This window comes from Chiloscyllium punctatum, chromosome 20 (assembly GCF_047496795.1).
Source record: "Chiloscyllium punctatum isolate Juve2018m chromosome 20, sChiPun1.3, whole genome shotgun sequence".
Taxonomy (NCBI): domain Eukaryota; kingdom Metazoa; phylum Chordata; class Chondrichthyes; order Orectolobiformes; family Hemiscylliidae; genus Chiloscyllium; species Chiloscyllium punctatum.
This window is the reverse complement of record NC_092758.1, coordinates 46,991,607-47,016,418: the sequence shown is the minus strand read 5'-3', so window position 1 is coordinate 47,016,418 and position 24,812 is coordinate 46,991,607. Positions and strand designations below refer to the sequence as shown.

Here is a 24,812-nt window from a genome sequence, read left to right as displayed (position 1 = left end):
TGTTTCCCATCTCACCCGAAACCATTGCCCTCTAGTTCTGGACTCCACCACCCCCAGGGAAAAGGCCTTGTCTATTTACCCTATCCACACACCTCACAATTTTATCAACTTCTAAGGTCATCCCTCAGCCTCCAATGCTCCAAGAGAAACAACCCCAGCCTATTCAGCCTCTCCCCAGAACTCAACTCTCCAACCTTGGCAATATCCTTGTAAATCTTTTCTGAATCCTTTCAAGTTTCACAACATGCTTCCTCTAGGAGGGAGACCAGAAATGCACACAATATTCCAAAAATGGCCTAACCAATGTCCTGTACAGCCGTAACATGACCTCCCAACTCAATGCTCTAACCAATAAAGGAAAATATACCAAAGACCTTCTTTACTATCCTATCTACCTGGGACTCCACTTTCAAAGGAGCTATGAACCTGCACTCCAAGGTCTCCTTGTTTAGCAACATTCCCCAGGACCTTAACACTAAGTTTAAAAGTCTGCCTTGATTTGCTTTTCCAAAATGCAGCATATCGCATTTATCTAGAGTCATAGAAATGTACAGCATGGAAATAGACCCTTCAGTCCAGCCCGTCCAAGCAGACCAGATATCCCAACCCAATCTAGTCCCACCTGCCAGCAACTGGCCCATATTCCTCCAAAGCCTTCCTATGCATATACCCATCCAAACGCCCCTTAAATGTTGCAATTGTACTAGCCTCCACCACTTCCACTGGCAGCTCATTCCATACACGTAGCACCCTCTGTGTGAAAAAGTTATCCCTTAGGTCTCTTTTATATCTTTTTCTTCTCACCCTAAATCTATGTCCTCTAGTTCTAGACTCCCCCATCCCAGGGAAAAGATTGTCTATTTATCCTATCCATGCCCCTCAATTTTGTAAACCTCCATAAGGTCACCCCTCAGCCTCCGACGTTCCAGGAAAAACAGCCCCAGCCTGTTCAGCCTCTCCCAATAGCTCAAATCCTCCAACCCTGGCAACATCCTTGTAAATCTTTTCTGAACCCTTTCAAGTTTCACAACATCTCTCCGAAAGGAAGGAGAACAGAATTGCATGCAATATTCCAACAGTGGCCTAACCGATGTCCTGTACAGCCGCAACATGACCTCCCAACTCCTGTACTCAATATTCTGACCAATAAAGGAAAGCATACCAAATGCCTTCTTCACTATCCTATCTACCTGCAACTCCACTTTCAAGGAGTTATAAACCTGCACTCCAAGGTCCCTTTGTTCAGCAACACTCCTAGGACCTAGGATTAAGTGTAGAAGTCCTGCTAAGATTTGCTTTCCAACAATGCAGCACCTCACATTTATCTAAATTAAACTCCATCTGTCACTTCTCAGCCCATTGGCCCATTTGATCAAGATCCTGTTGTAATGTGAGGTAACCTTCTTCACTGTCCACTACACCTCCAATTTTGGTGTCATCTGCAAACTTACTAAGCATACCTCCATTTACATCCAAATCATTTACATAAATGACAAAAAGCACTGGACCCAGCACTAAACTTTGTTGCACACCACTGGTCACAGGCCTCCAGTCTGAAAAGCAACCCTCCGCCACCACCCTCTTTCTTCTACCTTTGAGCCAGTTCTGTATCCAAATGGCTAGTTCTCCCTGTATTCCATGAGATCTAACCTTGCTAACCAGTCTCCCATGGGGAGCCTTGTCAAACGCCTTACTGAAGTCCATATAGATCAAATCCACCGCTCTGCCCTCAATCCACTTTGTTAATTCTTCAAAAAAAAACTCAATCAAGTTAGTGAGACATGATCACCCACACACAAACTCTAATCAGTCCTTGCCTTTCCAAATGTGTCCTGTTCCTCAAGATTCCCTCCAATAATTTGCCCACCACCGATGTCAGGCTCACCAATCTTTAGTTCCCTGGCTGTTCCTCACCACCGTTCTTAAATAGTGGCACCACATTAGCGAACCTCCCGTCTTCCAGCACCTCACCTATGACTATTGATGATACAAATATCTCAGCAAGGGGCCCAACAATCACTTCCGTAGCTTCCCACAGAGTTCTAAGGCACACTTGATCAGGTCCTGGGGATTTATCCACCTTTATGTGTTTCAAGACATCCAACCACCACCCTCTCTGTAATATGGACAGTTTTCAAGATGTCACCATGAATTTCCCCAAATTTTATATCTTTCATTTACTCTCTACAGTAAACAATGACACAAAATAAATACTCATTCACTATCACCCCCATCTCTGACCTGCAATAGTAAGTAGAGTGGGTTTTTTTTATAGTATATTTTATTGAGATCTCTCTCTTGATTAAGTTTTAAACACATAAAACATAGGACCTATGTTAGCTTGGAGCAGTGTTTTTTAGAGCAATAAGGTGAAACTATTTTCTGGGTCTATAGACTGTTAAAGAGCAAAAATGGATTCTACGAGAGTGATGCACTCTTCCTGTCAGATGTGGGAGATTAGGGAAGAGTTTCCATGTTATTGATGAATATGCCTACAACAATGGTGTTTTGTTGCGAATCCTATCAGATTGTGTGGATTAGTTGGAGTGGCAGTTAGAGACAATAAGAAATTTACAGGAGCCGGGAGTGTGATGGATGACAATTATAGGAAGGGAGAAAAACAACAGATACACAGTCAGGTAGATGGGTTACTTCCAGGAAAGGTAGATTAGATTAGATTAGATTACTTACAGTGTGGAAACAGGCCCTTCGCCCAACAAGTCCACACCGCCCCGCCAAAGCGCAACCCACCCATACCCCTATATCTACCCCCTTACCTAACACTATGGGCAATTTAGCATGGCCAATTCACCTGACCTGCACATCTTTGGACTGTGGGAGGAAACCGGAGCACCCGGAGGAAACCCACGCAGACAACGTGCAAACTCCACACAGTCAGTCGCCTGAGGCGGGAATTGAACCCGGGTCTCTGGCGCTGTGAGGCAGCAGTGCTAACCACTGTGCCGCCCACGGTGGGAGAGGGAGGCAGGTAGTGTAGGAGTCTTCTGTGGCTATCCCCATCTCAAACAAGTATGCTGTGCTAGAAAATGTTGGGGCTGATGGAATCTCTGGGGAACGTAGCACAAACAACCAAGCTTCTGGTACCAAGAATGGTTCTAACGCAATGAGGGGTACGTCAGGTTCCAAGCAATCATTGTGATAGAGGACTCTCTCGTCAGAGTCTCAGACAGATGTTTCTATGGCCGGAAGCAAGAAACCAGAATGGTGCGTTGCCTCCCTGGTGCCAGGATCAAGGACATCTTGGAGAGGATGCAGAATATTCTCAAAGGGGAGAGGGATCAGCAGGAGGTTGTTGTACACATTGGATCTAATGACACAGGAAGGAACAAGAATGAGATTCTGAGGGGAGAACATAGAAACTTAGGCAGGAATTTAAAAAGGAGGTCTTCGAGGGTCGTAATATCTGAACTCCTCCCTGTGCTACGAGCTAGCGTGGGTAAGAATAGAAGGATAGAGCAAATTAATGAGTGGTTGAGGAGCTGGTGCATGGGAGAAGGGTTCACATTTTTGGATCACTGGAATCTCTTCTAACCCAGAAGGGACCTGTACAAGAAAGACCAATTGCCCCTGAATTGGAAAGGGACAGATGTAGTGGCAGAGAGATTTGCTAGAGCTGCTTGGGAGGATTTAAACTAGTATGGGGGAGTGTGGGACCCAGGGGGATAGTGAGGAAAGAGATCAATCCAAGACTGGCACATTAGGGAAAAGGAATGAGTCAAACAAACAGTTAGGGCATGTAGGAACAAAGAGAATGAGGTCGGACTGATAAATTAAACTGCATTTATTTCAGTGCAATATGCCTAACAGGGAAGGCAGATGAACACAGCATGGTTAGGAATGTGGGACTGGGATAGCATAGCAATTACAGAAACATGGATCAGGGATGGACACGACTGGCAGCTTAATGTTCCAGGATACAAATGCTATAAGAAGGATAGAAAGGGGGGCAAGAGAGGAGGGGGGAGTGGCATTTTTGATAAGAGAACATTACTTAGCTGTACTTAGGGAGGATACGCCTAGGAATACATCCAGGGAAGTTATTTGGATGGAACTGAGAAAGAAAGGGATGATCACCTTATTATAATTGTACTACTGACTGCCTAATAGTCAGCGGGAAATTGAGAAACAAATTTGTCAGGAGGTCTCAGTAATCTGTAAGAATAGGGTGGTAGGGGAATTTAACTTTCCAAACACTATGGCAGTCCCAGTCTATGTTAAGGGTTTAGATGGACAGGAATTTGTCACGTGTGTACAAGAAAATTTGTGGATGTACTTACTAGACAAGGTGCAAAACTTGACCTATTCTTGGGAAATAAGGCAGGGCAAGTGACTGAGGTGTCAGAGGGGGAGCACTTTGGGTTCAGCAACCAAAATTTTATTAGTTTTAAGATAGTGATGGAAAAAGGATAGACCAGATCTAAAAGTTGAAATTCAAAATTGGAGGAAGGCCAATTTTGATGGTAATAGGCAAGAACTTTCAAAAGTTGGTTCGGGGCAGATGTTCGCAGATAAAGGCTGGAAAATGGGAAGCTTTCAAAAATGAGATAATGAGAGTCCAGAGACAGTATACTCCTGTTAGGGTGAAAGGCAAGACCTATGGTGGAAGGAATGCTGGATGACTAGATAAACTAAGGCTTTGGACAAGACAAAGAAGGAAGCATTTGTCAGGTATTGACTTCAGCAATCAAATGAATCCTTAGAAGAATATACAGGCAGAAGAAACATATTTAAAAGGTAAATCAAGAGGGCAAAAATGGGGCATGAGGTAGCTTTGACAAATAGGGTTAAAGAGAATCCAAAATGATTCTATAAATACATTAAGGACAAGAGGATAACGAGGGAGAGATTAAGGCCACTCAAATGATCAGCAAGGCAGCCTGTGTGTGAAACCGCTCTTCCAACATTTTTGCCATGGCATAGACACTCTGCACCACAGTAGAAAAGAGGTTAACTGATGTGGAGAAATTATTAGTCAAGAATGTGTATATCACAACCAGCAGATCTAGTCATGACACCAATGGCACTTCAAAAGGCTGAAACCCATAGACTGTGGTCCTGTTATGTAACCAACAGTAATTGAGCTCCCTCACATGGTTGAGTTCAGTAATACACTGTTCTAATCTGAAAATATCCCAAAAAACCTAGTATAAATTAATACAAAATTATACTTTTAAATGCTTTCACCCAAACCAAATAAGTTTTAATTTTGAGTATCCAGAAAACATATGCTATTAACTAGTGAGATAATGATTTCCAAAGGCGTGACTATCTTTGGATGAAAACAAAATCACAAAAGTGGGAATACAAAAAATATTCATTTTGTAAATGTTAAATGTGTTCTTACTTTGCTGTTTCTCCTTCCGGCAGCTATTTTGAAGGTGGTCAATATAGTCCTTCTCAATTTTATTTTCCATGTTTTGTAGGGCTATGCCTTGGTAGTCCTTCTCAAATCTTTTATCAACAAAATATTCTACTTTAAAACGTTCAGTTTCTCTGGACAGAATATGGCCCAATGACCTGGATAATCAAATCAGGAAGCAGTTACACAGTTAGACATTATATGGCTCCGACACAATTTATTTTTAAAAGCCACATTAAACAAACATCTATGCTACAAGTTTATGACAAAATCAAGAATGTAGGATTGGGCTTTTTCAACAATTAGTTGTAGTTTTGTTACGTGCAATAGACAAACAAGAAAGGTATTAATATGGTACTGTTTAATGATGGCCAATATAAGACTGGTATCTCGACATGGATGACCTTTTTGCGTGTGTTTATGCGTTAACTGGAGTGCCACATTGCCTTAGGTCAAAATAAACAAATGCAGGAACTTTCTTTTTTTGGCTCAAACTAACAAACCCAGATTAAAAAATGTGAAGATACTTTGGAATAATAAATGCTTTTATTCAAAGGCAGCGCTTTGTTACTTAAATTGGCTTAGCTATGTACATACATTACAATAGAATTAACTTATGGAATAAGTTTCTTGCAATGGTCTTTGAAGACAACCTGGGCTGTACAGATTAGGTAAAGTGATACAATTGGATTCTAGTAATGTGACTGTTACTCTTTGGAGAATAAAGTAACTTTAAGTTATTCATGGTAATAGCTATTATGAAATCATAACAGTAATTTTAATCAAAATACATTAATTGCCAGATACTTAGATATATCAATTAAGCATTTGGGACAATATTAATCATTAGGATGTGACAATACATATCTTTCATGCCAGTATTTCCCAAACCATTTTCCATGTGCCCCCATTTTGAGGCTTAAAAATTGTTGCGTGCTCCAAGAACTATGATGTGGGGAGACAGACTTGTGAGAACAAGAGGCTGGGGCTGTGTGTTAAAGAGAGCTTAGCTGTTATGACTTGGTCTTAACACCACAGTAGCCACAGCTGCCCTGATGTTTATAATCCAAAAATTTCAGCTCACGTTGAAGATGTCAGTAAGATGGCCATCGCCATATTTCACAATAAATACTGACCTAGATAATGACACCCACATTCCATGAATAAAATATAATTAGATGCTAATCACAAATTGGGTACATACCATAAAGCAAATTTGAGATTGCTCATATGCTGTTCCCATATTGGCAGGGAATCAGTTCAGGATGCCACTGATCATGCACAGGGGTAGTGACTAGCAAGGGTTAAATGACCTTTAGTGGTTAGGTGCACAGAAAGAACAGAAGAACAATTTCAGTCAGACAGAAGTCATGTGACAGTCAACTACAAGTCCTTCCCACTCCCTTTCCAACATGACCATCCTTGGCCTCCTCCATTGTCACAACGAATCAGATCGCAAATTGGACTCAACATTAAGTTCGCCAATTTCAAATAACATCCCTTCCCATCACTAGACTCCCTTCCCAGCCCCCCTTCCATTCTTCAAGGACCCTTTCTTATAGCCACCAATCAGAATCATTCCTCTCATTGTCCAACCAGGTTGTACCTTCCACCTGTCTTCACCTATCCCCACCTTACCACCCTGCACCCGCCCCCCCACCAAAAACCTTTATCTGCAGCTCCCCTTAAACCCATCCCCAGTTCTGAAGAAGGGTTACACCCAAAACTTTGGCTTCTCCACCTCCTGATGCTGTCTGGCCTACTGTGTTCTTCCAGTCTCCTGCTCGTCTACCTTGGATTCCAGCAACTACAGTGTTTTTTGTCTCTAACTACAGTCACTAGCTGTACCATGTGGACCAAATGAACTACCACTTCAGAATGCAATCAGTATTTTGAACTTCTTGAAGAATGCTGTAAAACTGATGAAATACTTTCATACCTGGAGTGATCTTATAGCTAATCAGGACTGAAATAATTTTAAATTGTATCTTCCAGCTCAGTGTATAATTGTAATTGACAGAGATCTTCCAATAAAAGTTAAATTGAACACTCCAGGCCTTGTATGAATTAATACAAAGATCAATGTCATCCTTTTTTTGGTTTTCCTACTTTTGCAATCCAGTGTTGAAAATATATTGTTAGCAGTAGGACCAAGATATCTATATACTTTTTTTAAGCAGGTCACAATAACTGGTTTTATTGTTTAAAGGGTACAATGACAGTGGGGATTTATTTTTACAAGTGTAAAGACACTGTTTTTGTTGCTTTTTAAACTGTGACTTAAAATGAGAAAGAATCGATTTAAAAGCAAGGAATTACAAAGAGCGGCTGGATGTTTTGAAAGCAAGCAATTTGATACCTATTACAAACTCTGTGGTTGCGGATTCCAGAATTATGCAGACAAACTTGAAACTGGGGGGTTGTTTTTAAGCAAAGCTCATTGGCAAGGTACAGTGGCCAATTTTCAATGACCAGAGTCCTCTGCCTGTCAAAAACCATGTGATTGGGAGAGAAGACAGAGAGAAGCTAGTCGATCCAGAAAAGGATCTAGCAGGTCTGCAGCCTGCCAAAAAACTCAGTTCTCTGCATTAAGCCATTTTAAACCAGAGACATACCAACTTGTCACACATGCATCCAAATGTACAACATGGAAACAGACCCACATCCATGCTGGCCAGATATCCTAAATTAACTAATCCTATTTGCCAGCATTCTGGCCAAATCCTTCTAAGCCATTCCTATTCATATACCCATCCAGATGACCAGCCTCCACTACTTCTTCTGGTAGATCATTCTATGTGCATACATTGCCTGTATGAAACAGTTAGGTCCATTTTAAATCTTGCCCCCTCACCTTAAACTCATGGCCTCTAGTTTTGGAAACTCCTACCCTGGGGCAAAGATCTTGGCTATTCACCCTATCCATGTCCCTTATGATTTTATCAACTTCTGTAAGATCACCCCTCAGCTCCAATGCTCCAGGGAAAAATTACCCCAGCCCAAATCAGCCTATCCCTGGCAACAAAGCCTCTCAAAGCCTCCAACTCTGGCAACATCCTCAAATCTTTGAACCTTTAACAACATCCTTTCTTTCAGTAGATGCTACAAATTGTGACTTTGAATTAGGTAAGTGAGAGACATTTCACACACAAAAAAAAGGCCACCCTGTGCTTCTGTTTCTACTGGTTTCCAGTTCAGATAAAGATCAAGGAGAACCCTTTGGATCAGCAAGAATCAACCCAACAGATCCAGTGAATAAAGATTACGGAATTGCTTTTTCGGTTTCACCTCCATTCATTTTTTTTTCCCCTGTCTGTGTCTTTAAGGGGAAACTTATTAAGGGCTTTGACTTTACAAATTTAAAGTTTACTTAATTAAATTTAATTTTTACCTGTAGTTACAATCTAAATTACACATGATAGATTAGGTAGTGATTCTTGTTAAGTACCAAAACCTGGTCCACATTTACTATTAAACTGGGTATGAAAATCAGGTAGGTTTGGGGTGTTTTTTTGCATATTCTTCTAAAATCTTAACTTGTGATCAGTCAGAAAAGGAGGGCTTCCGTTCAAATACACTATTGCAGTGAGCAATAACAAGCTTGTACATTCTTGTGCAACAAATGTATTAATGATTTGTAAGGCACTATTTCTTTGTTATGGCCATCATCTTGTTCAGCTTTCCAATAACTATGATATTTTACAATTCTCTTTCCATGCATACCCAACTTTTAAAATCAACTTTCAGTACATTTAATTTTTCAATCCAGCACTAACATTAAAATGTAATTCTGCCCTCTTGTGGTTGTACTAAACCTAGAAAACCGATGCATATGCCCTTATTATTAATATCCCATTTATTTTGCATTGATACTAAATTAGCATGTTTGCTCATTAAGAAAAGATACATTTACACAGAAAAACTTGATCTCTTCTCCCACCAGGAATTCTCTCATTTAGGGATCCTGAAATAGTATTTCACCAACATTTGCACTCCTCCTGCAACTAGATTTTGTGTATCAATAAAGAAAGTGAATGCTGGATGTAACCAGGAATGACTGAGGAAAGGGTCATGACTGTGAATGCCAATTCCATTGCCAATGCTTGTATATAATTTGAAGCTAGTAACTAGGAAGAAAAAGAAAGCCTGAGCAAATATCTTCCATCTTGTATCAAGCACCTTATTTCCATTGCAATCAGGTTTATTTTTCTAAGCTTGCTGGGATAAATAAAGGACATTTACATAGTGCCTTTTACATTCTCTGGACATTGAAGCCTTTCCAACTAAACTAGTTACTCCTCAAAGAAATGGTTACAATTATTTTATAGGTGAACATATCCAATTTTACATACTGTCCCACAAAAGCAACATACAAGATAAATAACCAATGAAAACAAATTAATTGGTGCAGGTGAATTTTAACAGAAAATTGGGAAGATATCTACCTCTTTTTTGATAATGTACCAAGTTCACGTTTTTACTTGAGTAGGCAGAGTTTTATCTGATTTATCACACGTCTTGCTCTCTCATTAGAGAGACACAACTGGCGGTAGCTTAACCAGAGGAGTGCCACACCTCAGGCAAGGAGAACTTGAGGTGGGACCTTCACAGTAACTGAAGCTGGGACGGAAAACAGAAGCCACCCACCCATCGCAAATCATCTGTCCAGTAAAGTCAATTAACCAACACTTCCATCTAAAAGCAACATAACAAAGTATATAATCTTTAAAGAAATAGAACAGTTTAATCTACAAAAATATAGTAACCAAAACACACTAATCAACACTAAATCTAGAGGAAAAAGTGAGGACTGGAGATCAGAGTCGAAAGTGTGGTGCTGGAAAAGCACAGCAGGTCAGACAGCATTTGAGGAGCAGGAGAGTTGACATTCCCTTCATCAGGGAATGAGGCTTGTAAGCCGAGGAGTGGAGAGATAAATGGGACCGGCTAGGGTAAGGTAGCTGATTGTGCAATAGGTGAAATCCATATTGATCCCATGTGGTTGGAGGGTGAGAAGGAAGATGGCCAGGTAGGGTAGTGCCGAGTTGGAAGGTTGCATCTGGGATAAAGTGGGGGGGGGAAAATGAGGAAACTGGTGAAATCCACATTGATCCAGTGTGGTTGCAGGGTCCCAAGGCAGAAGATGAGGCTTCCATCGCCAAACCCTAAACACCCAATGCCTGGAAGAAGAACGCCTCATCTTCTGCCTTGGAACCCTCCAACCACACTGGATCAATGTGGATTTCACCAGTTTCCTCATTTTCCCTCCCCAACCTTATCCCAGATCCAACCTTCCAATTCAGCACTACCCTCATGACCTGTCCATCTTCCTTCCCACTTATTCATTCCACTCTCCTCTGCGACCTATCACCATTACCCCACCTTCATCTACCTATGACACTCTCAGCTACATCCCCAAGTCCCAAAACTCCCTCCCATTTATCTCTCCAACCCCCCCAGCTCACAAGCCTCATTGCTGATGAAGGGCTTTTGCCCAAAACGTCGATTCTCCTGCTCCCCGGATGCTGCCTTACCAGTTATGCTTTTCCAGCACCACACTCAACACTGAATCCAGACCCTATTGATAAAGAAATTTACAGAACCCTCCATTTTTTTCCAATGTAGTTTAAAAACAAAATGGACTGAACAAGTACAAATAATCAAAATCTGATACTTGGCAAATCTTGCCACCTGCAGGAACAAATACAAATAAAACTGTTAACACTGAACTATTTAGATTCTTTTAAAAAATGCAATATATCATTTATATTCAACTTCCACTTAAGAATTATGACCACATACACCATTCCCTCACCAATTATAGAACAATGACAGCATGATAATATTTTGAAAATATTAAACTTACGGTTTGTAGTAAAGACTGTAAGGAGGGTTGATCACTGTCAACTGGGCGACAAGTGATACAAGAACTAATACAAATATCGGCAACAGCTGCAAAAATACTGAATATGTTCCCTGCAAAATGGGCAAGAAAATAACAGTCAAATTAACAAATCACAATGGGAGAAACCTTGTATTCAGTATTTCCTTAATCCCAGTAGCATAATGTTGTTTCCCAGCAACTAAGTTCTTTCCTTATTATGTATAATCTATGTCAATTCTTTGCCTATACATACATTATACATATGCTTTAAAGATATTTTAAAAATCATTGCTGCATTGTTAAAAATATATGTAAATCATCTTCTGGTTATTTAGAGCAGGGACCTTTGTATAATATCACCATGTTGACTATGCATTAAAATGTCCTTCCTCCCTGATCCCTTCTGTGTATAAAACGACCAATTAATTATGACAGAAGGTTTTTCATCAACACTAGCTTTAACTGGATGGCAATCGGATTCAAATGGAAAAGAGAAGCCAGTCATACAATTTTACCACAGATTTGATCATCAAATCTATCCCACTGAAGAAACTTGACCATTAATTACAATTAGGTCTAAAAGGCATTTAACACAAGACAAAACAAACATGTTAAGTCTATAAATTTTAGGAATACAGGAACTTTCAGTTATTTCCAAATGAAAATGGTATTAAGGAATAAAACTGAAACCACTATACTGTTTAATGGCTTAGTCTGACATGTTCAAGCTCATAGAAATGTTAACAGTAACCGGAGATCTAGCCTCCTGTTCTTCTTCTTCCACATGGTCATTCATATAACGACGCCGGCGGTAAATATGGGTGTATGTTGTTGTTCCATTTGTATAGGCATGAATATTACCTGGTCAAAAAAATATGGTTGTCAGAAGACTACCCCATTTAACAAATGCAAACAAACTGAGAAACTGGTATAGTGAAGTGCAACAGTAAAGCTAATAAAAGGGTTCTCTTCTTCCAATCAGAAGTACTGAATTTTTCTACATTTCATTGATATGCGAATGATAAACATTTCATACACTGACAGAATGTCAGGTCAGCAAAGTCTTAATTAAGTGTAACCAGTTTTGAATTGGTCCTAGCTATTCTTAGATTCATCAGTGCTGTACACTTAAGAATCCAAGCATCTTACATTTATGGGCATGCAAATACTGCCTATCAAAATATATTATAACACAGGCACACAGCAATGTATCTTTTGAACATAGCTACAGGGAGATGCTGACATAGTGATAATATTACTGGATAAGTAATGAAGAAACCAAGGCTCTGGACTGAATTACTCCGGGTATGTGGGTTCAAATCCCACAGATGTAGCTCGTGGAATCAAATCAAATGAATAAATCTGGATGATGACCATGTTGCACAGACCAATTTGGTTCACTCCTGAGCCCCAGAGGCCAGAACATTGTTTGATTTTGAGGAGTTGGAAATAGCATTGAGGCTAAAGGGTTTGAATGATATGGGAGTAAAACAGGAGCAGAGAATTAAGTTGGATGATTGACACAATCATAATGAATACTGCAGCAAGATCAAACAGCCAAATGGTCTACTCCAGCTCCTATATTTTATGTTTTTAATATACCAATTTTGAATGTACATTCATTTCTGTAAAAGATGATGAGCTAAACATATCAACCTCACAGTCTTTTTACCTTCATCGTTTTCATTATGCAATGGCAAAAAAAATAAAAAGGCTGCCTCTACATTAAGGGAAGGGTAAGTGGATTTTTTCTAGCTGTTTGAGCATGTGGGCTCTACTTGTCAGCAAGGGGCAGTTCTATTAATCAGACACTTACGCTGTACAGATTAAAGATATCTGTAATCACAGTATCCTGCATGTGAAATACATGGCGTACAAATCCTAACCACAGATAGTCTGAACAGTGTTAGTGATCTCTGTGAAGCAGAAGCAATCACAGATGACTAAACAATATCACCTGAAAGTCATAATTCAGAATCTCATAGGCTGTGTGAGGGCATAGAGCTGATTTCCTCACATTGAATGTATTTGACAGCACATTCTTATATACAATGCATATATCCTTGGTTGACATGGACGATAAGGAGGCAAGGTTTCAGTAACCTACTACAGTCAGTTCTTCTATAACACAATGGTCATATTCTTGTGCAACCCCACGTTATAGAAAAATTGCACTTTACAAACAGTGCTTAAAGTGTTGGCACTATAATCGCGATACAGCCAACACACATTTTAAAGGTTCATGCTGTAGAAACAGTGTCCTCAGTTTGTCAATCGTTGACGAAACACGCATTACAACAGAACAACCTGTACACTTAAAATCTCCAACTAGATTTGCATTGTACTGCACCAATCAGAATAAAGTCCACTATATCAAAGGTCCAAAGGATTACAATGGTCCTCTTTGTCACACTGTATTGAGGACTACTTTTTAAACCCTCACTGTGCAAGATGTTAATGCTAATTGCTCACTTTACCAAGAACTTGTTCTGTTTCTGAATTCCCCAGACAGGTTCATTACAAAGACCAATGGATCCAACCACAGCAGGTATTAACGATACCATGGCCACTAGACAAATGAAGGTGCAGGCAAATATGCGAGCAACCCAAAGACCTGCACCAACCTTCCCTGGCTACTGAATAACCCCACGAAGCAACTGCAGCAGAAGGTACACTTTTGGCGTGAAAGAGGCACTAGAGGCAGAGAGCTATCATCTTTAATGTCATTTCCTCCAGATGAGTGTGGCATTGGGCACCCCAGACTAAGGATGTCACGGGACATGATCAGAGAACTACGCCATCTGCTGCTGTGGGACTTGCAACCTGATGAGGTGGTCAAGATAATTGCATTAAATCTATATGCAACTTGCTACTTCCAATGATCGATTGGGAACCTGTGCAGCTTCTCTCAATGCACAACCCACAAACTCATCAAGGTTATTGAGAAATTACATATAGTTATGAAACACTCAAAAACCAGAACTGCTTGCATATCATGGATGTCTCTGTTTCATTGCCTTCTTCCATGAAAGATTGCTAGTGTAGCTTTTAATCAAGTCAACTTTCATGGAGAAACAAAAAATTGAGGAAAATGGAAATCTAGATTTGCAAAGCTACTGGAATCCTTGATTACACACTAGCTGATTGGTGTGAGACTTGTTCTGAACAATGCCAATCATGGGAAAATGACATACTTATCCATACATGCTTGTTATGGTTAAGCTAACTGTTGCCCAAATGTAGAAAGATGGGTACGGTGTGATGCAGCACAGAAGAGCTGGGACCACCCCTTAAGTGTAGTAACGCACTACAAAGAGATTAAAATTGCAAGGCAAGTTTAATAAATTGTGTATCGCATTGTTTAATTTTTTTTGTTTCTTTTAAACAATTAATGATATTGACAAACTGTAACTGTAATAAATTTGTTACTTAGAAATTCTGAAAGAAATAATGTCATTACATAGAGTCAGAGATGTACAGCATGGAAGCAGACCCTTCGGTCCAACTCGTCCATGCTGACCAGATATCCCAACCCAATCTAGTCCCACCTGCCAGCACTTGGCCCATATCTCTCTATACCCTTCCGATTCATATAGCCATCCAGACGCCTTCTAAATGTTACAATTATACCAGCCTCCACCACTTCCTCTGACAGCTCCTTCCATATACGTACTACCCTCTGCGTGAAAAAGTTGTCTCTTAGGTCTCTTTTATATCTTTCCCCTCTCACCCTAAACCTATGTCCTCTAGTTCTGGACTCCCCCACCCCAGGGAAAAGACCTTGTCTCTTTATCCTAACCATGCCCCTCATGATTTTATAAATCTCTATCAGGTCAGCCCCTCAGCTTTCGATGCCACAGGAAAAACAGCGCCAGCCTATTCAGCCTCTCCCAATAGCTCAAATCCTCCAACCCTGGCAACATCCTTCTAAATCTTTTCTGAACTCTTTCAAGTTTCACAACATCCTTCCAATAGGAAGGAGACCAGAACTGCACACAATATTGCAAAGTTGGCCTAACCAAAGTCCTGTACAGCCGCAACATGACCACCCAACTCCTATACACATTGTTTTGATCAATAAAGGAAAGAATACCAATCACCTTCTTCACTATCCTATCTACCTGTGACTTCACTTTCAAGGAGCTATGAACCTGTACTCCAAGGTCTCTTTGATCATCAAACACTCCCTTGAACCTTACCATCAAGTGTCTAAGTCCAGCTAAGATTTGCTTTCCCACCTCACATTTATCTAAGTTAAACTCCATTTGCCACTTCTCAGCCTATTGGCCCATCTCATCAAGATCCCGTCGTAATCTGAAGTAACCTCCTTTGCTGCCCACTACACTTCCAATTTTCAGGTCATCTGCAGACTTACTAACCATACCTTTTATGCTCACATCCAAATCATTTATATAAATGACGAAAAGCAGTGGACCCAACACCGATCCTTGCGGCACTCCACTGGTCATAGGCCTCCAGTTGGAAAAACAATTGTCCACCACTACCCTCTGTCTTCTACCTTCAAGCCAGTTCTGTATCCAAATGGCTTGTTCTCCCTGTATTCCATGAGATCTAACCTTGGTAACCAGATTTTCTTATTTACCATATCTGTGATGATTCTTATTGAATGATTGAGCACAATGAGTGAAGTGGGTAAGAGGTCAGGACGATACCTGGGTAATTTAATAGACAGGTGAGTGGTAGGTAGTTAGTGATAACAATGGGATCAGGTTCTGAGGTAGGGCAACAGGTCAAGTTTTACAGTTCCCCAGAAATTAGAGCAAGTTTACTAAAATTTCTTGGATAACTACACACTTAAGAGAGCCAGAACACTCCTGTCTATTCAGACTCAAATGTTTTTCCAGAAGGTTCCAAATGCTGGGAATGTGTCCATCAGAAGTTTAACTACCAGCGCAACTTGTGCACAGTTGTATCCAGACTTCCGCATGGTATTCACTTGTATTGCCAGTCACACTGCTGCAGTAACCATCTTTCTGGACCATAGTATAATTTCCATTTAGTTAAACTCCTTAAATATAGCGAAAATTATATTTTTCCAATACCAACCTGTGGGGAATCTTCCACCAAAGAAGATGTTGAACAGATCTTCAGGCGTTACATCTGCTTCAAATTCTCTGTAATAATTTGAACCACCAGCATAAGGTCGATGGACAGTTGGTGGTTGCTCTCCATATTCATCATATTGTTTTCTTTTTTCTGGGTTACTCAGAATAGCATATGCGTTTCCTATTGCTAAAGTAGATATCCGTAATTTCAGCATTTAGTATTTTCACCATTAAATTCTTGTTAATTTTGTTCATGTCTATTCGAACAATATTATTCAACACAGTGATAAATTTAGAGAGAGTACTACAGAAATAGCAAACATGCACCATCAATAATCAACTTTCGTCATCAGACTTTTAAAGATGACAAATCCAGACCCAAAGAGAGATATACTGATCTCACCCGCCCTTATTACATTAAACTAACTACATTGAAATATGCATTTTATTCAAAAACAAAGACTGTGAAACCAGACGACTAATACAAAATCAAAAAATTTGCACCACCTGCTTAGCTCACACTCGTAGTTAAAGTACCATATCGGAGGAAGTAAAGATTTGCCTGGAGTTTTCAGCTTGGAAAGACAATGGAGCTAGATTCAGGAGTATATAAACAAATCACAATTTAGTAATTTGCTTGGCACAGCAGAGGGAGAATGAAACAGATTCATAACAATACCAAGAAGGTTTTGTCTCAAAATTTTAATTATTTCACAAATATTGAAGAAATCTGACAACAGCTAATCACACTCAACGCTAGGTGCATTAGTTAACGGTAAATGTAGAGTAATAGGGTTGGGGAATGTGTCTGGGTGGGTTACTCTGCAGAGGGTCGGTGTGGACTTGTTGGGCCAAATGGCCTGTTTCCACTGTAGGGATTCTATGACTCTAATAACTTTAAAATGTATAAGATGCTCTCAGCATCCCATCCACTTTCTTTTTTACATTTATAACCTGTATATGTAAAACTTTTAAAAAATATTTTATTCTGTTTTCCTTGAGATTAGTAGGTAATAAAATTCTTTTTTCCACTCAAATAGCTTTGAATTGGCTCCTTAATTTTGATTAATTAAAATTTACTTTTACTCAAAGGTTAAAAACTAAGTGCTTAAAAAGAAATAATAAATATGCATTGCATCCAACCGGAGGAGATTAAAAAGAGCCAATTCTCTTGCCTCCTGAATTGCAACAAAAGCCAAACAAATACTAAATGCAGAGACTTTTAGATATTAGTCACACGTAGATGGAGTCAGCGTCGTAAAGAATGGAAACAGACACTTCTGAGCAATTAGTCCACACCAATCATGGTCCCAAACTAAGATTAGACACACCTACCTGCGCTTGGCCCATGTTTTTCCAAACCTTTCCTACGCACTTACTTATCCAAATGTTTTTAAGTGTTGTAACTGTACCTTCATCCACCACTTCCTCTGGTGGCTCATTCCACACACTAGCCACTAAAAAAAAGTTGCCCCTCATTTTTTTTAAAATCTTTCTCCTCTCATCTTAAATATATGCCTGCCAGGTTTTGAACTCGCCCATCATACAGAAAATAAACCTTTGTTCTTAACCTTAGCTATGCACCTCATGATTTTCTAAACTTCCAGAAGATCCTCAACCTCCTACACTCCAGCAAAAGTAGCCCCAGTCTATTTTTATAACTCAAACCTTCCATATTCAGCAATATCACGTAAATCTTTTCTGAACTCTCTCCAGTTTAATAATATCTTTCCTATAACAGGGCGACGAGAACTGCATACAGTACTCCAGAAGAGACCTCACCGACATCCAGTGCAACTTCAATACGATGTTGCAACTCATATACTCAAAGTTCGGGCAATAAAGACAAGCATGCTAAATGCCTTAACCATCCTACCTGTGACGCAAATTTTAAACAATTCTGTACCCCTAAGTCTCTCTCCTCTACAACACTACCTAAGACCCTACCATTAATTGTGTAAGTCTTGTCCTGTTTGTTTTACCAAAATGTAATTCCTGACATTTATTCAAATCAAACTCCATCTGCCACTCCTCAGCCCAATGACTCAATTGATCAAGATGTCTTTGTAACCTCAGATGATCTTTTTCATTTTCCACTATATCACCAATTTTGGTGATGAAAAGGATTATGCTCCTAACCAGCTAGAGAACATAATTTGGAAATGGCAATAACCAGATGGTAGGGAATTAACACAGTTGAGAAAAGAACCAAAAATTCAAATTGGGTTATGCTGGTCAGGAATATACTGTTAAACAGTGTTGTGAAAGCAGTTTTCTCCATAATACAGGAAGAATATGGAAGCTTTAGATCAAGTATGAAGCAGATTTATTAAGATGCTTCTAATGAAAGGTCATTGTCTTCAACTAGATTTCCAGAATCTGCAGTATATTGTCTTGTTTCATTGGAAAGATGCCTAGTGTAAGTAAAATTATGCACATACACAAAAATTAATCATTTTCTTCATTACAGCAAAGTAGATCAGGGAACAGTAAGACAAAAGCAGACAGGATTTCTTCATTGAACTAAACAAGAATGAGGGACTATAAATACCAGATTGAATATAGGAAATTTGGAACAGAATAGGAGAAACATCTATACTAATATTTTGCAAGGCTGTAGAGATCATTCACCTGAATAATGGAGAAGGTCGAAGCTTTGTCGATACATTTAAGAACATATGGATAAATGACTGAGCAAACAAATACAAAAGAGTACAAGGGATATGGGAAAAAGGTGGCAATTAGTAGTATTAGAGGAAATGGCATGATTTTGTTATATGTTTGGTACATATTACAGAATCCCTATAGTGCAGAAGAGGCCCTTCAGGTCTGCATTGACCCTCCAAAAGCATCCCATTTAGACTCTCGCCCTGTAACCCTAAGCTCCCATTGCCAACCCACCTAACCTGCATATATTTGGACTGAGAAAGGAAAATGGAGCACTCAGATGAAGATATGGGGACAATGTGCAGACAGCCACCCAAGAGTGGAATTGAACCCAGGTCCCCAGCATTGTGAGGTAGCAGTGCTAACCACTGAGCCACTGTGCCACCCAAATGTTTATGTATTCCCAAAAAGGGTCAATGTCCACAAGAGTTTTTCAGAAATTGAGATAGGTAAGAAACAGTTGCATTTATTAAGCTAAACCCTCATATCTCACAACATATACAATATTGTGACAAGATGTATTGGTCCCTTTTATCTCCCTCTTCACAAATATGAGCTCATCTAATTTGAATGATATGATCCTGCTCTAAGGATATTTTGTTTATTACAACTTCATAATAGTTAAAAGGTTTTTTGCAAATTCCACCTCATGGAGTCCATCTTTCTACTTCAGAGAGACTGTGTACCTGTTATGTCAATGATCAATCTGAATTGCATGTTCAAATTCATAGCTGAAAACAAAAGCCCATATATGGTTCCACTTACTTTGAAGTAACTTTTCAATGAGTAGGAACACAATGACAGCTCCTCAGAATTATTTGCAAAGTTTCCAACAGGTCAAGATACTAGAGTGGAACAATTTCTTTCACTCAGAATTGAAAAACAAAATCCTTAGTAACTTATCTTTCTTCCATGTCTTAATTGTAATGAACAATCTGCAGAAAAGTTAGGTAGAAGGCAAAAATGGGAGAGGGAAAAATGGACACATGGTAAATGTTCTAGTTGTGTACATGCTGGTGATAGTATAGTCACTCAGTCGACAGTATAGTGATAAAGAAGCACAAGATGATGGGAAAACTTAGAAGGTCTAGCAACATCTGCGGAGACAGAAAGAGCATTAATATTTTGAGTCCAGCATTACTCTTCTTCAGAATTTAGCATATTGTTATTGATGTTGACATTTCCCACTGCAAAGCGCAATAGGTGCTGACAAGCTACAGGTCCTGTTCTTGAAGTAAGTATTGGATCAAAAAGTAGGGTCAAGCACTGTATGTCAATCTGTTTTGCACAAGTTAATTAAGTAGGAATATGGGTGGCAGTTAACTATGCCAAGTAGCAGGAACAGGTAAAGCAAGGAGACAAAAGATTAGCAAAGCAGGAGAAAGGTTTTTTTTTAAGAAGCTCTGAATATTAAGTAATGGTTACGAGAGAAGATGAGTGACCATAGGGGGTACGGTGCCAAGTTAGAACTTCCCTTAATTATACTGTAAAGGATGAACTACTTAATAATTCAAGAGTGTGAATTCTGGGAGGACAATAAAAACAAGAAAACTCATACATATTTCTCCCCAACTTGGGTGAAATTATTAACCTTTTCCAACATGATGCTACGGTTTCAGAACTGCACAAGTTACATTTCCAAGGCATTCATGACATCAGTGATCAGTGGTCCCGGTCTTTGATTTCTTTGAGAAAAGGGTTTTCATTCAGATTCTGTGTTCATTATATCCACCTTGTGTCATGCTTTACTACCTCTTACAACAAATGCAGTATATGTAGTTGCAATTGTGTCCAAGAAGATGATTAAAATTCAGGAAGAGTTAAGCAAAGGGTCATTGGACCCAAAATGTGACTCTGCTTTCTATCCCTAGATCTGCCAGACCTGAAGTTTTCCAGCAATTTCTGTTTTCTGTGCATCTCTTACTTGTTTGTCATCTGTCTGTTGCTTGATAAGAAACACAAGCTTCACTGGCTTTTTTAAAAACATTAAGCCTTTAGGTGGCTTAGCTGTTCGTGTCTGATTTACTCGAAAGCAATAAAAGCAGTAAATGCCTTGTTGGGCCAACAAACTTTAAAGGTTCTTTAAAAAGAAGCAACAGAAGTCAAATTTATTTCAAAAAGAAATTCTATGCATCCATTTTATGCATTATTTAAAAAAATGCTCAGAAGGATTAAATTGGGAACAAGTCCAATTTGACTACAAAAAAGCCCAAAGTAGGTTTCACAGATGAAAATTTATCTCCAGGAAACTAAAAAGAAACAGTAACAGAGATAATGCCGTGATAATCCTATGATAGAGAGATCATCTAGTTCCGATCAAAATGTTCTGAAAAGAGCACAAAAATCACTCAAATTTTAAGCAGTAATTTCAGTAACGCATCCATTGCATGTGATGTACACTGAAATATTAGGGGGAATTTGGAGAATACATTCAGACATGAAAACAAACCTTAAAGTTTCTGAAACTGATAGTGGTTTTCGTTAAAATTCGAGATGTCTCGTCAATTGAGATGTCTTGGCGGCAGTGGTTAGCATTGTTGCCTCACAGCACCAGGAACCCGGGTTTGATTCCTACCTCGGGTAACTGTCTGTGAGGAGTTTGCACATTCTCCCTGTGTCTGTGTGGGTTTCCTCCAGGTGCTGCGGTTTCCTCCCACAGTCCAAAGATGTGCAGGTCAGGTGAACTGGTCATGCTAAATTGCCCATAGCGTTAAGTGCATTAGTCAGAGGAAATGGGTCTGGGTGGGTTTCTCTTCGGAGGGTCACTGTGGACGTGTTGGGCCGAAGGGCCTGTTTCCACACTGTAGGGAATTTAATCTAATCAATGCTTTAGGTATTTAATTGTACATATTGGACTAATTATTTAGTTCCTCATCCTTCCCCCTATTGTTTAGGACTCTACATCATTGCAATAAACTTGCAGCTTTGTACCTTTAAATGCATCTGTTGCACCAGGAGCACAGTTTTTATCAGGATGAAACTTTAATGCCAGCTTCCTGTAGGATCTTTTTAAATCTTCTTCATCTGCATTTCTGCTAAGTCCCAGAATTTCATAATAATTCTTGCATCTTTTTATCCTGTAAAACATCAATTCAGTAATTAACTGATAGACTGTGATCTGGAATAGGCTGATCTAGAATAGATTCTCTTCTGGGAGAACAGCACAAAGATATATTTTAAATGCAGTTTTTTTTTGGTCCATTTGTTTGCTGTATTCAGTGTCAACATTAAAATTCTCAGATCAGTCATGTCACAGCCAGAGATAAATTAAGCTAAGTACCAGGGAACTCCAATTTCATAAAACTTTCATATCTCCTGATCGAAAAGTCAAATTACTGCTAGGATACAAACGAAACTTCAAAGTGCAATACTTAGTGAGTAAAATTAGGGCGCATGGTATTGGGGGCAAAGTACTAGATTGGATTGAAAATTGGTTGGCTGATAGGAAACAAAGGGTCGTGATAAACGGCTCCATTTCAGAATGGCAGGCAGTGACCAGTGGGGTACCGCAGGGATCCGTGCTGGGACCGCAGCTTTTTACAAAATATGTTAATGAGATAGAAGATGGTATCAGCAATAACATTAGCAAATTTGCTGATGATACAAAGCTGGGTGGCAGGATGAAATGTGATGAGGATGTTAGGAGATTACAGGGTGACCCGGACAAGTTAGGTGAGTGTGCAGATGCAGTTTAATGTGGATAAATGTATGGTTATCCACTTTGGTGGCAAGAACAGGAAGGCAGATTACTACCTCAATGGAATCCATTTAGTTAAAAGGGCAGTACAGAGAGATCTGGGTGTTCTTGTACACCAGTCAATGAAGGCAAGCATGCAGGTACAGCAGGTAGTGAAGAAGGCTAATAGCATGCTGGCCTTCATAACAAGAGGAATTGAGTACAGAAGCAAAGAGGTGCTTCTGCGGCTGTACAGGGCTGAGGGGATCTGATTGAGCCATATAAAATTATGAAAGGATTGGACACTCTGGCAGCAGGAAACATGTTTCCGCTGATGGGTGAGTGCCGAACCAGAGGACACAGCATAAAAATACGGGGTAGACCATTTAGGACAGAGATGAGGAGAAACTTCTTCACCCAGAGAGTGGTGGCTATGTGGAATGCTCTGCCCCAGAGGGCAGTGGAGGCCCAGTCTCTGGATTCATTTAAGAAAGAGTTGGATAGAGCTCTCAAAGATAGTGGAATCAAGGGTTATGGAGATAAGGCAGGAAGAGGATACTGATTAGGAATGATCAGCCATGATCATATTGAATGGAGGTGCAGGCTCAAAGGGCTGAATGGCCTACTCCTGCACCTATTGTCTATTATATCAAGCTAAGTGCTTAAATATTCTAGTTCAGATCCATACATTCAATATAAATTCCACTGTTATAATTATGGCCTTTCAATGCAGATGTTTTAAAAAATAAACACAGCCTTGATATTCCATTCATAATATTCAGAATAGGAAAGTTGGTGCCAAATCATAGCAACATTTGGATCAAACATTTGATTTAAAATTCATTCTATTACAGTCAGCTGATGTAAGATTTACCACTCCTATTAACATAGGCTGATTTCTAAACTACAATCTTAATTTGTAAATTCCACTTCAATTGCATTTCACTGTTATATTATACTGCTAAATAGACATTTTCTGCATTATAGAATCCAAAGTTCAATTACACTATTTTATTGGAAGAAAGTATTGGATTTGCAGTCTTTTTTCCTCTCACAGCAGCAAAACATTACAAAACACTCCACAGCTGTTGAATGATTTTGGAATATAAATCACTACTGTAATGAAGAAAAAAAAACAGTAGTCAGTCCATTTGCAGCTCGCAAAGTTTCACAATCAGTGATTTTGTTTGAGGGAATGGAATGCCACAGGAATGGAAAAAAGTGCAAGTTAAGAAAATGACGTTGAAGGGAGACTACATCATATGATTCTATTAAGCTTTTAAGTCAGTTCAGAACAATACTGGTTAAGACCTTGAAGGGCAGAAATTGGAAGGTAACATGGTGAAATCAAAGGTGAAACAAGAAATTTATCTTCAATATAAAAGATATAAATCATGAGTAGGAGTCAATAATAAATGAGATTTTAAAAGTTCTATTACTGTCAAGGTTGGAAGCAGCTGAGAGTGTTCCAATTTTCTTACTCTCAAGACTTAGCTGCTTACAAATCAAAGACTGCTTTATAATTTAGAGCTTTATATAAATTCACAAAGGAGATACAATCTTAGAATACTCACAAAACCCCATTTATTTTGTATTTAGAAAATGTGACGGTTATTTCACCCCTTTTATTTCTGAAATCCCTAGCAACCCACTATCTGACATTCAATTTTGTCATTCTCAACTAATCTGACAATGTCTGCTTTTCAATTTGTCTATCTGTCAATCAGCATTGTCCCAGATCAGCACAGTTAAGTTTGAGAATTCTGTAGAATTGTGGCCACACATACTTGTCACTTTTCTGTGGAAAGCTATTGGTATTTCAACACACCATCTTATTACGGTACTATGAATCAGTGTTAGAAGAACAACTAGAATAAACTAACAGCAAAGGTGCCATGCAGCATTTATGCAAATATATAACAAGAGGCAGGTGAATTGTAAAGAAACAATATTTCTGTTTTTAAAAGTACAATTGACCCTTAATTTGAGGTCTTTGTTTTCCTCAAAAATATCAGTCATTTCAATTAAGTGGTTTAAGTAACCACAGAAGTGTTTTTTTGAACATGTTCAATCAAACAACAAATTTGAGCAATTGAGAGGTAAATAAGCAGCTTCCTGTACAACTTATCTAAACTTTAT

General features: G+C 39.3%; 1 protein-coding gene across 4 annotated transcripts in view; it reads right to left on the bottom strand.

The window, feature by feature from the left end:
* The window catches only part of dnajc18 (DnaJ (Hsp40) homolog, subfamily C, member 18), a 40,793-nt gene that overhangs the window by 8,245 nt on the left and 7,736 nt on the right, over positions 1-24,812 (bottom strand). For all 4 annotated transcript variants that reach the window (XM_072590856.1, XM_072590858.1, XM_072590859.1 and 1 more), the window contains exons 3-7: positions 21,929-22,074; positions 16,332-16,517; positions 12,016-12,125; positions 11,247-11,356; positions 5,366-5,538 (exon numbers count right to left, since the gene is read on the bottom strand). In XM_072590856.1, the coding sequence (XP_072446957.1) occupies positions 5,366-5,538; positions 11,247-11,356; positions 12,016-12,125; positions 16,332-16,517; positions 21,929-22,074 (725 nt within the window). The remainder of the gene's footprint in view (positions 1-5,365; positions 5,539-11,246; positions 11,357-12,015; positions 12,126-16,331; positions 16,518-21,928; positions 22,075-24,812) is intronic.